The 15,764-nt window shown below is 31.7% G+C and overlaps 1 protein-coding gene across 1 annotated transcript; it reads right to left on the bottom strand.

Annotated features, from left to right (window-relative positions):
- Positions 1–318: 318 nt before the first annotated feature.
- Positions 319–1,506, bottom strand: LOC18095552 (ethylene-responsive transcription factor 4). The gene has a single exon (XM_006370160.3). It carries the CDS (start codon positions 1,329–1,331, stop codon positions 657–659), a length of 675 nt encoding a protein of 224 aa, XP_006370222.3. The 5' UTR covers positions 1,332–1,506; the 3' UTR covers positions 319–656.
- Positions 1,507–15,764: the final 14,258 nt, after the last annotated feature.

Below are 15,764 nucleotides of genomic sequence, written 5' to 3' on the forward strand. Positions count from 1 at the left end.
AGCCGTAAAAAAAATGTAAATATTAAAAAACCTAATGAACAGTCAAGACATCTATAAGATTTTAGGACTTGTAGAGGCTTCTATACTTGGGTCTTGGCACGAAGTAGAGATTTCAGACACATCAGATAGAGAACTCCTAATGTAACCCTCATTGGATCAAATGATAACAGTTCTTTTTGTACATTCTTAATTATCTAGCAACGAATTAACTTCTACTAAAGCAATCCATCTCCCTAGCTCGACGGGTTTTTTTGGTGGTGTTCTTGGTAAGCATTCACGGATACAATAAACCAAACCTGCAGCAACCTCAGCAGAGGATGAGACGAGTATAAGCTTTGAATTTTAATTAAAAGATTTGATTGATCATACATGACGAACAACAATGGTAGTAAGAACAACATTTGAGAAACTCATTAGATTTCCCAGATGCAAAAACAAGGACAACTTTCTAGATCGCCCCCGTTGTCTCTCTCTATATACACAAAACATATGTCAGCTGCTTCTCTCTTTTTCCTCCCTTAATTACCTCTACATCTTTCTCATTTCCGGTCGTACACAGGAAATTAAAGAGAAAAAATGGACAAACACTAAAGCCACAAGACGACTTCTAAATAAGCTGTCCCCGTAAAAAAAAAAAAAGGAAAAAAACCACAAAATCATGCGACTTCCGGTGGTGGGGGCAGGTTTAGATCAAGATCAAGTGATAATCCCTTGTTATCATGATGATGATCATAATCTAGGACTGATGATGAATCCGAATCACTCTGGACCCCACCTCCATTCACCATCGCTGTCCGGTCAAACCTGCACATGTTAATATTATTCGCTATACTAATTTTGTCATTATTCTTCGCCTGTGCAAACGCGTCGAAAAAGAAAACTGGGCGCTGGGCAGCAGGGAGTGGGAACCACGCGCCTCCATGGAAACTAACCCCATCTGGGAACTGGTGGCGGGCGGTATTATGGTGAGCACTGTTAAGGGTGAGATCGAGTGGTGGCGGAGGAGAAGCGGCGCGTGGGTGAGTTGGGGAGGAGGACTCTACAGTGCTGCTTTGGCTGGGACTGCGCGTTGGAATAGGAATAAGCTCACCGACTGTAGGGAAATTAGTTTTGGCTTTGGCTCCGCGAAATTCGCGAGCCGCCGCATCATATGCACGCGCGGCCTCTTCAGCAGTATCAAAAGTGCCAAGCCACACCCTCGTTTTTTTGCCAGGGTCTCTGATCTCAGCTGCATAACGTCCCCATGGTCTCTTTCTTACGCCTCTAAAACGGATCTCTGATCTGGTGGGGCTATTTGGGTTGCTGCTGCTGGGTTTTTCTATGGGAGCCATTTTGGTGTTGAGAGGGCTTCCTGTTTCTCTTTTTATTATAAAAAAAAAAAATGGGATTCGTTGGATGATAAGGTGCGAGGATGGATGGGAAAGAGGCAGGGAGCTGGTTTATTTATAAAGCGGAGAAGCAGAGAGGAAGAGAGAGAGAAAGGCATGCTGCTTTTGGGGGCAATTTGTTTGTGTTTTGTGTGTACATACAAAGATAGGATATGTGGCTTCTCTTACACGAACAACTCAAGTGAGTTTTTGGGCTAATCGGATCTTGACACGTTAGGTTCTCTAAGAATGAGATACGACGAGTCCGTTTGAAAAGGAAAAAAAAATATTCGGGAAGTACATGATTAAATGTTTTATTTCAGAGTGTAAATGTTTTCGTTATTTTTCGGGGAGGAATTGGGACTCCCATCCCATGTGATAGTCATTAAAGTGGCTATTTAAAGTGCTGTCCTCGCACATAAAGGTATTCATGTTCATTCCTATGGTCAAAATACCATTTCTATTATCATCTTCTTCTTCTTTCCATTATTGTTATTTGCATTGACTTTTCCTTTTTATGCAAATTAAACTCATACAAGACTATCTTTGATAATTTTTTTTAATATAAAAAGAAAAATGATTAATCGATGATAACCTCAATTAACTCTGGTTAACTTGACAAATACGTAAAATATTAGACAAGGACCCCTCGTGGAATGGAAAGAGAAAGGAACATAAAAATCAAGGCCTAATAACCTAACTTTAAATGATAAAATTTACAAAAAAAAAAAAAAAACATGAATAAACCCGAATTCACTCTACTAACTCTTCACCCGCAACATAACATCATGATTAAAAAATTAATATACTAACAAATGACCAAGAGAAAAGTATTGAAGTTAAATAAAAAAACACTAAATTACCTCGGGTTAACTTGAATAATCCACGACTCGGGATAACCTGACTAACCTACGACCCAAGATAACCGTATAAAAAGAAAAAACATAAAATGCCCAATAGACTAATATTAAAGTATAAGACTAAAAAAATTAAAATAAAATCTAAATAACCTGGGTTAACTTGACTAGCACGCTATTAAAAAAATAAGGACCAAAATTGGATAAAAAGTAAAATAAAATGTTGAGGGATAAAAAAAATTAAAAAAAAGAAAATCATAAAAAAGAGCAATTAAAACAATGAGGACTAAAATTAGATAATAAATACATAAAATAAAATATTAAGAGATAAAATAAATAACTAAAAAATTAAAAAAAAAGATTAAAAAGTAAAAATTAAAATAATGAGAACCAAAATTAGATTAAAAAAACGAAATAAAATGTCGAGAATAAAAATTAAAAAAAAACAAACAAATCAAGAAAAGGATTGAAAAACAACAATCGAAACAATGGGTACGATATTTGATATAAAAATTAAATAAAATCAAATGAGAACGAATGAAATTCAAAAAAAATCCAAAACAAATAAAGAGCAATTAAAAAAAGAAAGACCACAATTAAGACAAATAAATAAATAAATGGAAGGACACCTCTAAATTTTGGTTGACTTATCACGGATTTCAAAGAGATGAGAGAGAAAAGAGAGGATGAGAAAAAAATCTCGCTTGCGCTGAACTGGCATAAATTGCACTACACGCGCCACTCATTAACCGCATTACCACTGGATACCTCGGAAAACATGATAGGTGAACCTTTTGGGCTGCCAAAAGACGCTGCATGTGCTGCCTAAAGAGAGTGAGTGAGGTACATTTGCTATCACATGCAATGCAGACGCCAACTACCTTTTCTTTTTAATTATTTTTTTATTTGTTAAAAATCTAATTTGATCCTAATTCAAATAAATCAGAACATAAAAAACCAGTATAAAAATACCAAAATACCCCTTGACCCCTCCTTTATTTTTTTTACTTGAAGGACAATGAAGCCTTAAATTTTTTTTTTCTTTTTAAGGGTATTTTTGTCATTTAACTATGCCAAAAGTTGATAAACCATTATACCCCCAGTTAATTTCATAAAACCAAATAAATCCCTAAAATAGACCATCTTACCTTGGATAAAGATCATTTGTTTTGTGTAATGAACGGTAAATACATCATTGCACTGCAACAATTAATAATGCAAGGTGTCTTGCCCTACAATAAAATATTGGTGGGATTTAGTGTTTTTTTTTAATGGGAGTAATTACTTAGATTTATGTTTGATTTTTCAAATAACATTTCATAAGTGCACTATTCTTTTCGCTAAAATAAGGTTTTAACCTCCTCTACAGTTTATTTGAATTTTCTTTTTATGCAAATTAACCTTATATGAATAGTAAAGCGTATCTCTCTTCTTCTTCCTTTTCTTTTTTTTTTCTTTTTCCTTTTTTTTTCGTCTTTTTTTTCATTGTTTTTTCTTTAATTTTATTCTTCAACTTTTGATTGATTTTGAATTGGTTTTCATAATTGATTTCGGTTTGCTTTCTATAAGTTTATTATAATTTCAAACAAATATCTCGATATTTGGTTTATGCTCGATATTGCAAGAGTCTATTTTTGTTATTATATAATTAAGTGAAAATATTTTTTTTAAATAAAGTTATCAAACCTAGTAAAGTTCATGATATGAGTTGTGATTTTGATGTGAGTATTTTTGTCATTTAACTATGCAAAAAGTTGATAAACCATTATACCGTCGATTAATTTTTTAAAACCAAATAAATTCCTGAAAAAGACCATCTTACCCCATATAAAAGTCATTTGTTTTGTGTAATGAAGGGTAAATACATCATTTCGTTGTAGCAATCAATAGTGCAATGTGTCTTGCCCTACAATAAAAGATTGGTGGGGTTTAATGTTTTTTTTTAATGGGAGTAATTACTTAGATTTGTGTTTTTTTTTTGTAATAATATTTCATATGTGCACTATCTTCTTTGCTAAAATAAGATTTTAACTCACCTACTCCAATGTTTATGTGTATTTTTTTTCTTATGCAAATTAACCTTACATGAATAGTAAAGCATATCTCTTTTTTATTTTTTTTCCTTTTATTTCTGTCCTTTTTTTCTTTGATTTTTTTTTAATTTTATTATTCAACATTTAACATTCAAATGATTTTGAATTGGTGTCTCAACATTTAATTGATTTTTTATTGGTTTTTCCCACTTTGCCCCTCTTTTTTTTTCCTTTCATTTTCATTTTTTTTTCGAATTTTGTCATTCAATATTGGGTTTGTATTAAGATTTTTTTAATTTTTTTTAATTTTATCATTCAACTTTTGATTAATTTTGAATTGATTTCAGTTTGTTTTTTATTAGTTTATCGTAGTCTCAAACAAACATCCCGATATTTAGTTTGTGCTCGATATTATAAAAGTCTATTTTTGTTATTATATAATTAAGTGAAAATTGTCTTGTTTTTTTTTTAAACAAAGTTATCAAACCTCGTAGTGTTTATGATCTAAGTCATGATTTTGACGGGTTAAGCAGCTAAACTTAGGTCAATCCATTAAGTCACTGTTTCAATATTAAAAACAAAAGCATGTCATTTTGATTATTTTTTTAGAAGAACAAACCACGCTTTTTAATTGTCACCCGGGTAGCCTTTAACCTCGCTAAATTGAATGGATCATGTTAGAAACGCCTACAAGATTTAGCTTTAAAGCCGTGTTAGGTAATGAGTTGGGTCAGAGATTCAAGGTTGACATGTCGAACTAAGTTTAATAATAATGTCAAATACTTACTTGCAACCTAAATATTTTTTTATATTTTTTTTTATCTAACCTGCAATGTAGCACGTGCATGTAAATGAGTATATCTAAATTTTCATAAACAAACTTAGCAAGTGATGCATGGTATTGTTTATGAAAAAATATAACCTTTTTTATTTGATAATAAAAAATATTTTAAAATTAATTTATATTTTAATCGAGGTCAAGAATTCTATCTGGAGAATATTTTCTTTTGATATATGTACATCAAAAGTTATCTTTTCTTAGTGTGTTTTTTTTCTTTATAAATTTGTTTCTAAGTGATGTGTGTATATTTGTGAATTTTTTTATTTTGAATTACCTAAAAATCCTTTTCATAGTTATATATAGATTGGTTTTAGTATGCTATATTAATTGAGGTTAATAACTCTCTCTAGAAAATATTTTCTTTTAACATAAGTATATCAAAAACTATCTTTTCTTAGTGGTTTTTTCTTTATAAATTTGTTCCTAAGTGATATGTGCATATTTGTGAAATTTCTTTTTTTAATTTTGAATTACCTAAAAATTCTTTTCATGATTTAGGTGAGAGATTTATCCGAGTGGTCTAAGTTTTTTTAAATGTCATTTTATTTTTATATTTTTTTATTTTGTTTTTCAAAAATCAATTCTGGATTACATATTTTTAGAGTTTGATTTATGAGGTTTAATGATCATTAGGTTTTTTAGTTTTTTTTTTCTATTATATCGAGAGTGGTTGATTTTTTTCATTCTTTAAAATACAATGACAATGTTTTAACTTTATTTTTTTTATGCTATAAAGAAAACCAACAATTTAGTTAAATACAATTTCTAATTATTTTTTTGTGTAAAAGTTAAAAAGCCGTTGAGATACTAACCGACAACATTATGATTCTATCAATGTCATAGAATTACTCTTGATTAATTATATCGTTCATGATAAATTTATTTGTTTCTTATCTTTCTTCTTTGAACGGTGAATTTTCTAATAAAAACTAAAAAATAAAAATAGTTGTCATTAAAAGTTCATCAAAGTCCTTGAATTTTAAATTATTTCAATTATACCATCTGTTTTTTTATTCAACTACAGTACAAAAAAAACACCACATTCTAGTAAAATAAAAGCCACCGCATATCCTACTCCAACTGCATAAATAATTTCCACCTGGCCATAAAATAATAAAAAAATTTACACCTCTGAAAAGGGATAAATCACTAATTTGCAGAGCCCTCTTGCTTCTTGTTTTTTTTTTTCCCGAATTAAAAACAATAATTACAGACACAAAGAGCTCGCGTAACCCGACTCACGTGTTTTATCCAAACTGCAACGAAATCGAGAAAGGGCAACACGTGCACAAGAGCGTGGGTTGTATTAAGGCAACAAATTGTACTTGTTAGCCAGGGGCGTTTGAAGCACGCGCCACACACGTGGTACTGTGGCTCCTATTAGTTTATTGAGCTAATTGATTGTGAACCGAGGGAGGGCTCAGTCAACGAAGTGTGTATAAATAGGGCCGCCGCCCTTACCGCAACTTAATAATTATAGCAACATTTGTTTGTTCTCTTGCGTGTATCTGCTCCTGTATTAAATTCACGCCGCCTCTTTATATATCTGCCGCCACGTAGCCACATCATGCTATGGTGGCAGGCGGAGTTTGGCTTCTTTATTTTAAGACTTCTTTTTTTTTTTAAAAAAAAAAAAACAAAAACAAAAACATGCTAGTTCCCTCACAAGAGTATCAAAAAAGAATAAAATCTACTACTGAATGAGTGGAATTCACTAGTATCATCCATATTTATTGTACGTATTTTTTTCTTTTTCTTTTTTAAAATTATAAATTATAAATTATAAATTATAAATTTCGATTTTGAATTATAATTTAAAAATTATTTTTTATAAATACTTATAATAAAAATATTTTAAATGACTTTAAGTATGTTTGATAAAAAAAATCACTAAGATATATTTTTTAAAGTGTGTTTGTTTTTTGTTTAAAAATTATTTTCGATTTGTTTTTGCTTTAATTTATTTTTTTATGATTTTAAATTATTTTTATGTGTTGATGTTAAAAATAAATTTTAAAAAATAAAAAAATATTATTTTAATTTTAAACGATAAACACTTTGAAAAACAATCGTTATCTATATTTAAACTTTTGATTAAGCAAAATTCGGAGTCAATTTTGTAATAAATTTATAAATTTTTTATTTGAGTTAAAAGTTGTTCAAACTAAATATATTTATAATTTTTATTTGATTTAAAATCAAAAGTTAAAAAACTTAAATCAATTTGTATAAATCATAATAAACATAACCTTTTTATACTTTAAAATATCATCTATTTAAATGATTGATTTCTAAAATATACTACAACATATTAATGTTCAATAAGATAATGTTATTTTGAAAATAATAATAATAATACAGATTACAACATATTAATAAGTGATTAAATCAAATAATTAATATGAAAGTTATATGTTCCACTAACCTAATTATTTATAATTTCTTCATTTATTATAGATTTTTTCTTTAGAAATGACTAGAATATGTGTGAGAGCATTACTTACAAAATAATATATTTTGACATAGATACGTGTCATGATAAAATAAATTTAACTACAGTCATTTAATAATTTTTTTGTTTTTATTTTTATGTAAAGCATCAAATACTGTCAAATATTATTTTGAGTTTTTACTTTTTTAAAATAAATAGTGTTACTTTTACTCCATTTCGAGTTATAAAAATGTGTTTAAAAGTGTGATAAAAATATATTAAAATATTTTTTTTAAAATCTAATTTTTAATATCATCGTATTAAAATGATCTTAAAATACAAAAAATTAATTAAAAAAAAATTTTAAAACTTTTCAGAAGTGCAATTCAATAACACTCCCAAACTCATCATAAGAGCTCATTTAGTATTATGGTGACGATTATTTTTCAAAGTGCTTTTCACTTAAAAATTTATCAAAATAATTTTTTTTAATTTTTTTAATATCATTTTATTAAAACAATCTAAAAAAAATTAAAAAAATAAATGTTTTAAAGAACACTTTTCTATAATAAGAAAGAAATACAAAAGCCAGTTTGACATGCCATAGTTAAAATACAAAAAAAATATATTAAAATATTTTTTTTAAAATTAATTTTTAACATCATCGTATTAAAATATCTTAAAAAATAAAAAATTAATTTCAAAATATTTCAGAAGTACGGTTCAATAATGTTCTCAAACACATCATAAGAACTTATTTAGTATTACGGTGATGATTGCTTTTTAAAGTGTTATTTATCTCAAAATATCATTACAATAATTTTTTTAAAATTTATTTTAATATAATTTTATTAAAATAATAGAAAAAATAAAAAAAATTAATTTTTTTCAAGAATACTTTTCCATAAAAAAAATAATAAAAAAGAAATACAAAAGCCAGTTTGAGATGCCACAGTTAATTTTGAACAAAAAAAAGGGATAGCAAGGGCTCAAGAAACCACTTTCAATCGAGCACTACTCGTCATGAACAGCGAGGAGACAAGAATCACGTGGCACGCGTAATGCAAGGACAAGCGTCTGATATCACCAAACAGAATAAATATGGGCGGCGGTGGCGTCGTTTAAACGGCGGTTAAGACGGCATAGTATTAGTAAGCACCTCGCTTTCTGTGTGACGCGTGAAGTCAGCCGCCGTTTGTTTGTCTTCTGTTGGCAAAAATAGTTCAAAATAGATGACGGCAGCTAAACAACATTTGTGTTCTATGTTGGCCTCCTCTTTCTTCTCGCCGCGTGTGTAGGATGGGTCTGAATCTGCATGGAAGTTGCTGATCCTTCGAAGGGGTCCAGTTACATCTAACGGTGGATGGGTGAGGTTTTAAATTGCTGTGATCTGGACACGTGTTGGGGAATATAATAGCAATGAATGAAATACAGGATTGGTAGGCAGAATCAGGCATCCGCCTATCAAGGACAAAGGTTTGCATTCCATCCAAACTTTTTCCACAAAGTTTTTGTCTGCTACGTCAGACACCTTTGTGTCAGATTTTGGAGTGTTTTTTCAAAATTACACAGTTTTTTTTTTTTTTAAATAACACAGCTAGAAATAACTGTTGGAATCAGCGTATTTTCTTTTCTTAAAAAAAAATAAAATTGCCGAGACCCGCCTTTTTCTGGAACGAGGAACCATTGTAAACACATAAAACAGGGAATCTTTACTTTTTTATTTATTTTTTATTTTTTATTAATATGAGTGTTTGGTTACCTTGCATGCATTTTGATTAATTACATGAACTCTTAAGTTAACGATCATGTAAATCTCCATTGACTATTATATTAGCAACCACAAGGCTCAAATCTAAGATTACAGGATAAGAAAATCTCTTAATCATAAATTTTTATAACTGAAACACCTAATATAATATATATGATTAATCAAATATCTGATTATAAAGTAGCACATAAATTATCATTTAAAAATATATATCAATCTTTTCATACATCCACGCCTAACACAGGATTGTTTAACTGGGCTAAAGTTTTGAAGAAGTTTTATTAGCTGTAAGAGTTTTATTTTGTTCTTTTTAAGTGGAGCTTTTATTATATCTTCGAAAATAAAATAAAGACTTTAATGTAAGTTTTCTAACTTTGCTCTTAATAGTATAGATTTTATTTTTATTTTAATAAAAAACACACACACACTTATTAATGCTTTTCCTATTTAAAACAAGACAAAGGCAAAAAAAGAAAAGAAAGATAAAGGATTACAAACAAATCAACAAGAATGGCTATGGAATTCAACCAAGTTGTTTTCAAAACCTATTTATAAATTAGGTTTGTAATTAATAGGCTATAGTCAGTTGTAGGCCGATAATCGTAGGCTTCTAGTCACTAGACTGATAATCAATAGGTTCATAATCATAGGCTTGTAATCACTAAACAATATTTTTCATAAAAAAACCAATAAAAAATATTAATCTATACTCTCTTGTTAAGGATTTTCGGTTGTATTAAGTTTTAATACCTTAAGATTTGAGTTTGTGATTTCTGATAATTATTGGAGATTTATATAATTATTAATTTTAAAATTTATGAGATTAATTAAAATACACGTAAACTGGTTTAGATATTCATGTTAATAAAAAAATAATAAAAAATATTAATATATATTTTTTTGTTAAGGATTTTCAATGCATGATTGTAATTAGTTTGAAATTAAAGGGTTTGCTTTTCCAGTGGTTTAAGGTTTGAGTCATGTGGTTGCTAATATGATGACAACTGGAGGTTTACATGATCGTTTACTTTAGGACTTGTAGAATTAGTTGAGGTGCGCGTAAGCTGACTCGGATACACACATTAATAATAATAAAAATAATAATAAAAAGGTTGTAATGAAATTAATAATAACATGAATGTAAGTTTTATTTGCAATCAACTTCTTTGCTCTTAAATTTCAGGTATTCTTTATTGTTAATATTTAAGTTTTATAATTTTAGTTTGCTTATAATCTGGAATTACTAGTTAAATTGTAAAACTTCACTGAAAGATTTATTTCTAGTGTTCAACTTTGAAATTCAATTTTTTTTTTAAGAATCCTAAAACAATCTTCTAAGCATTTTTTTTAATCCTCAAGTGGGTTTTTTTATAAATCATTCATAAATACGTGTTTGAAAGTGTGATTGTAATTGCTTTTTAAAGTGCTTTTCATTCAGAAAAGTATATCAATAATATTTTTTTATTTTTTTATTTTTTTAAAATTATTTTTGAGATCAACATATCAAAAGAATTTAAAAATATTAAAAACATATTAATTTTAATTTTTTTAAACTTTTTTTAAAAATACTTTTTAAACGCAAAGCGTTTTGAAATATTATTATTTATTTTTTTATAGTTTCAACAAATTCTCCAGTATCTACAATGGTGAAACGCTCTTAGTTATACTTGGAACAATCCCTCCAAGCAAGGAAAACAACAAAACCTACACTTCCATGTCTAAAGACGAAGTTTAAACTAGCTAGCTTTCAGGAGGTGATAGAATCTTCAAGGTAGCAGATTTTTCAACATAAAATCCTTCTCCATCTGCACCTAGTCTAAGTTGTGGATATTGTATCAGGAAAAATCGAAGCTACTTCATTGACTATGGAGGCGCTTCCACATGCATGTGACCTTCAAATAACAATGCCAAAAGCTTGATGTAGCGTTTGTTGGCAAAGGGGGAAGAATTATGCAAGTTAAAGTTAATGCTGGGGAGAGATTTCGGATTTCCTGACAGCCTGCACGCTTGAGAGTAAACCATAGCTCTCTCTAGGAATCTCCAATTCATGCACCGTTTGAAGAGATAGAGACAAGACACATTCATCTTTCTACTGTTATATGATTTGTTATGTGGTTTGCTGGGAATCAATACAGTTTTGCTTTTGAACTTGTCATTAGTTAGGATAATCCTCTGTTTTGGGACATGTTGTTTAAGAACCCTTTGAGCCCTTAACCATCTTTTAGCATTTTTCCAAGCAAACTGCATCTGGATCTTTGGGATTCTAGGTCAGCCCCAGAGTCAGAATTCCTGACAGTGCTAAAAAAACACAACAAATATCTTCGCAAGTTCCCATTTATTTAGTTTCAGCTGCAAAATTCAATGGATGATTATTTTTCATGATGTTTTCGCTCGTATTTCTCAGTAAAAGTAAATTCATTGATGATGGAGGCCTGATTCTCGTGGTTATTTCTCAGTAAAGTCACATGGAGGATTCAATCTTGTTAGCCGGCGATAATCCTGTTATTTCAAATTTCTTATTGTCTACTGCCCCTCCTTAAGTAGAAGTCACATGGAGGGATCTCTTGCAAAGACTGAGGTATCATCAATGCGGCTCAAAATACGTTTCCTTTGTGTAATGATAGTGTGTGCGTTGACAATTCGGCATCTTTTCTTTGAGAGCCACCAGGAGTGGATGTTCGGTCTCGTCTAAGTTCTTGGTCGGGATGTCTTTGGGCAATACCGAACTCTGTTGACCTCTTGTTTCATCCGTGGAAGGCCTTTTGCGTGCTGTTCTATCGCCTGGACCCCTAGATTAAAAGTGGACTTATCCAGTCAAGATCAGAGCTACAACATCGTGGGCGAAGCCTACTCCAGGTTCTCTTAAATGGAATGTTGATGGTCTGTCGCTGGGGAAACTGAGAAGGGCAGGTATTGGGAACATCCTTAGAGATTCGGAAGGGATTTTCCTCTGTTTCCTCATGCCTCATGGATGTTTTGGACTCTAATGTGGCTGAAGCTCATGCGACAAAAAAGGCTTTGGATCATTTAGCCAAGCAGAGCATAGATGGAGCAGGGGAGTTTATAGCTTGGCTATGATGGCTGCTACTTTCATCTTTGCTGTCCATTTTTCTGCAGTTTGCTCTCAACTTTCTTGGTGGGGACAATATTTTTCAATATTAATAAATTTTATCGATTCCCCAGAAAAAAAGAAAAGAAAGGGCGCTCGTGGACACAGATGAGCACCCATAAAATCAAGCCCAGGTATCAGATTCTACCATTGAACAAGTTATTAACTCAATCCTGAGTTCTTCCTCAAGTTCCTACACGTTGCAAAGGCAACAGAAAATGTTGAAAAATTTGAAGATGTCTTGGACTCACTTCCCATATTGAAAGAAAACCAAAGCTTTGAGGTAATACAGATAAGCAGTTCCCAGTTTTCCTTTGCTTCATGAGACACGACATGCATACGAGTTAAAGATGTATCAGTACCACGAAAAAACATTTCCGAAAAGAAGTATAAACGGGATTAAATACTATAAAAGATCAACCAAAGTAAGTGCAAAGACATGATAAAAAGAGACTTCAATCAAAAGTTTGATCACTTCAGGATCGCCATTTCTCTTTCAATGACAGAATGCCCACTACAGTGACTGGTCATAGGCAAACCACGCCTTCTAGCATAACAACATCCTTTAACAAAATTCAAGACTGTACTTGATTGAACTGGCATTTTCATCACAATAACCTTCATAAACTTCAGAAAAGTGTTAGATCTTTTAAAGAAACAGACTTGACCTCTTGAACTACTGTAATGATTGATTCAGTCACCCTTTTCTGTTGGGTCTTCAGAACCTCTCGTCAAAGACATTGGAATCTGAGTTAAGCCCGTATTGGTCCTGTTGACAAGTTGTTCATCGTCATGAAATAGCAATAAACATGGAAATGATTAATAATGGTAAGGCAAGGAAATTTACTCTGCCAAGACCAGTAACTCATGCAAAACTTTCTACTTTTAAGGTGGTCTGGAAATGTGGCCATGACTGGAGTAAACTTGCAAGCATAATGACAGAAACTTAAATCATATGCCAAAACTATGATTCTCAGGTGATGAAAGTATTACCACCACCTTGGATTTGACAGGGTGAATGAGTGTTAATCATATATTCTTGTTTCAAGATGCGAATAACAATAGAATTTGATATTAACAGTAGTCTCGGATCACTAAATCTGCAAGTAAGAAACTCTCAAGTACCTTGAGTGGGAAGTCAAACCTGAGCAAGGAATTATGGGACTCAAAATTTTGGAAGAAAGCAAATACATTAAATGTCTAAACTTGCCTAGAGTGCATCAATTTTAACAAACAGTAAATTTAAGGCACTGTTTTGACTAGAATTCGCAAAGGATTACCTCAGCACTTGTTCTTCTCCTGCAGCAATATGGTGGAGTGAAACGAAACTTGGATTGTATGCAATCGCATGGGTATCCTCCATATTTTCACAATTGATAATACGCCCCCAAGACCTAATTTTTTCTATATTGTAACAGACCACTAATTCTCCATCGAGTAAAATTAAGATTTTCCCTCTTCGCAAGAGAATTAACGGTTCATAAGAAATAAAATGGTGATAGTCGGGTTTAAACAGAATCTGTTTGGACCAAGACTCTTGGACACCATACTCGTTCATAACCCATACGTGAATTTCATAAGGAGCATCCCACTCACGTACAGTCACAGACAAACAATCTTTTAAAACCCCCAACCTTATGAATCCATCCAAATTTCCATCACAGATAGGAGGTGCCGGCAATCTCTTGAACTGCTCACTTTCAAAGTCAAAAGAGCAGATACACTCCCAACTTGTTTCATAATGGGCCCAGTGGATGCAACCATGCAGAGAGGTATTAAAATCCAGTCTTCCAATGCTGAAACCATTTCCTACGCTTCTCCAATGTCCTGTCTTAATTGTGTATATTTCAGCCTTAGGGTACCTATGCCGATCATTTTGATAAAAAGTCCACAGCACTTTGTATTGATTGCCAGTGGCACTACATCCAAGAGCAAAATAGTTGCCATACAAACATGTTTTATGATCATCCACATGGATTTCGATGTGCTCACATAAAATTGGATTGCAAACATGAATAACATTGCGGAATTCACCTCCTGACACTACCAGAAAACCGGAGAAAAGCAACGGAATTACAGACGGAAATATTCCGTCGGTAATAATTACCGACAGACATAATTCCGTCTCCAAATCGGTCGGTATATACCGACGGAAATATTCCGTCGGTAATTCCGTCGGCATATACCGACGGAATATTTCCATCGGTATATACCGTCGACTTCACCGACGGAATATACATTTCGTCTGGAAATACGCAACGACATGGTGACGTCAGGGGATTTTACCGACGGAAAGTACCGAGGGATTCAAACTGTGATAGCCGTACAGTGACGTGGCGCTGTCACCGACGGCATCACCGACGGTATCACCGACGGCATCACCGACGGTATCACCGACGGATTCCTTCCGTCGGTGATACCGTCGGAAAAAACCATTATATGCACCCATCTGCCGACACTCTCATCCTCTGTTTCTCCTTCTTCTTCTTTCCCATCCCACCTCTCCCCTCCCAAACTCCTCCCAAACTGCAGCCAAACACCCATCCCAAACTCTCCACTATTCTCAACACGAGCACTCAAGTTTCTTATATCTTGTACGTGGTCACAATATCCGTTTCTTGTAGATTTTATCATTTTTTTGTAAGTAAATCTATCCTTTTTAATTAGTTTTAATATTTAATTGTGAATTTTATTGTTTTAGTATATGTATTTTGTTAACGTTTGTACTTGTTTAATTGTTATTTGTCAAAGAAACTTGTAGTATGAATGTATAATTTTGTAGTTGTTATAGGTTGTTTTAGATTTTGTCAAATTTTATTTGTTTGTAAATTGTTGAAATTTTGTTTGAATTACACCGAATTAAATGTGTCGTTGTGATGAAATAAATAATTAATAGCTTATTTAAGTGTCTTGTTTAATTGTTATCAATTATATTTCGAAGTTGTGAGTAATTCTGTAAATTTATATATGTATAAATTTGTATGTATGAACGTTGATAGTTGATAATTGATAATGAATATTTAACATAAGTGTTGTTTTAGCTTGTTGGATAATGTCGGGGAAAACCAATATTTTTGTTATGTTTTATAGAGGTTCAATAGAAGTCATGGATGATCGTTCATAGATGTATCGGAACTCACCCCAAGGATTGCGGAGGATGGATTATTGTAACGGTGTCCAGGGTTTTATTAATTTCGCAACATCTATTCCGAGGAATTTTACTGATGGCGGTATTAGGTGTCCATGCAGGAAGTGTAAAAATTTAAAGTTTCTGCATCAAGATGTTGTAACGATGCATCTTCTAACCAAAGGGTTCATGGAAGATTACCTGTGTTGGTATGCTCACGGAGAACTA

Source organism: Populus trichocarpa, chromosome 1 (assembly GCF_000002775.5).
Source record: "Populus trichocarpa isolate Nisqually-1 chromosome 1, P.trichocarpa_v4.1, whole genome shotgun sequence".
Lineage (NCBI taxonomy): Eukaryota > Viridiplantae > Streptophyta > Magnoliopsida > Malpighiales > Salicaceae > Populus > Populus trichocarpa.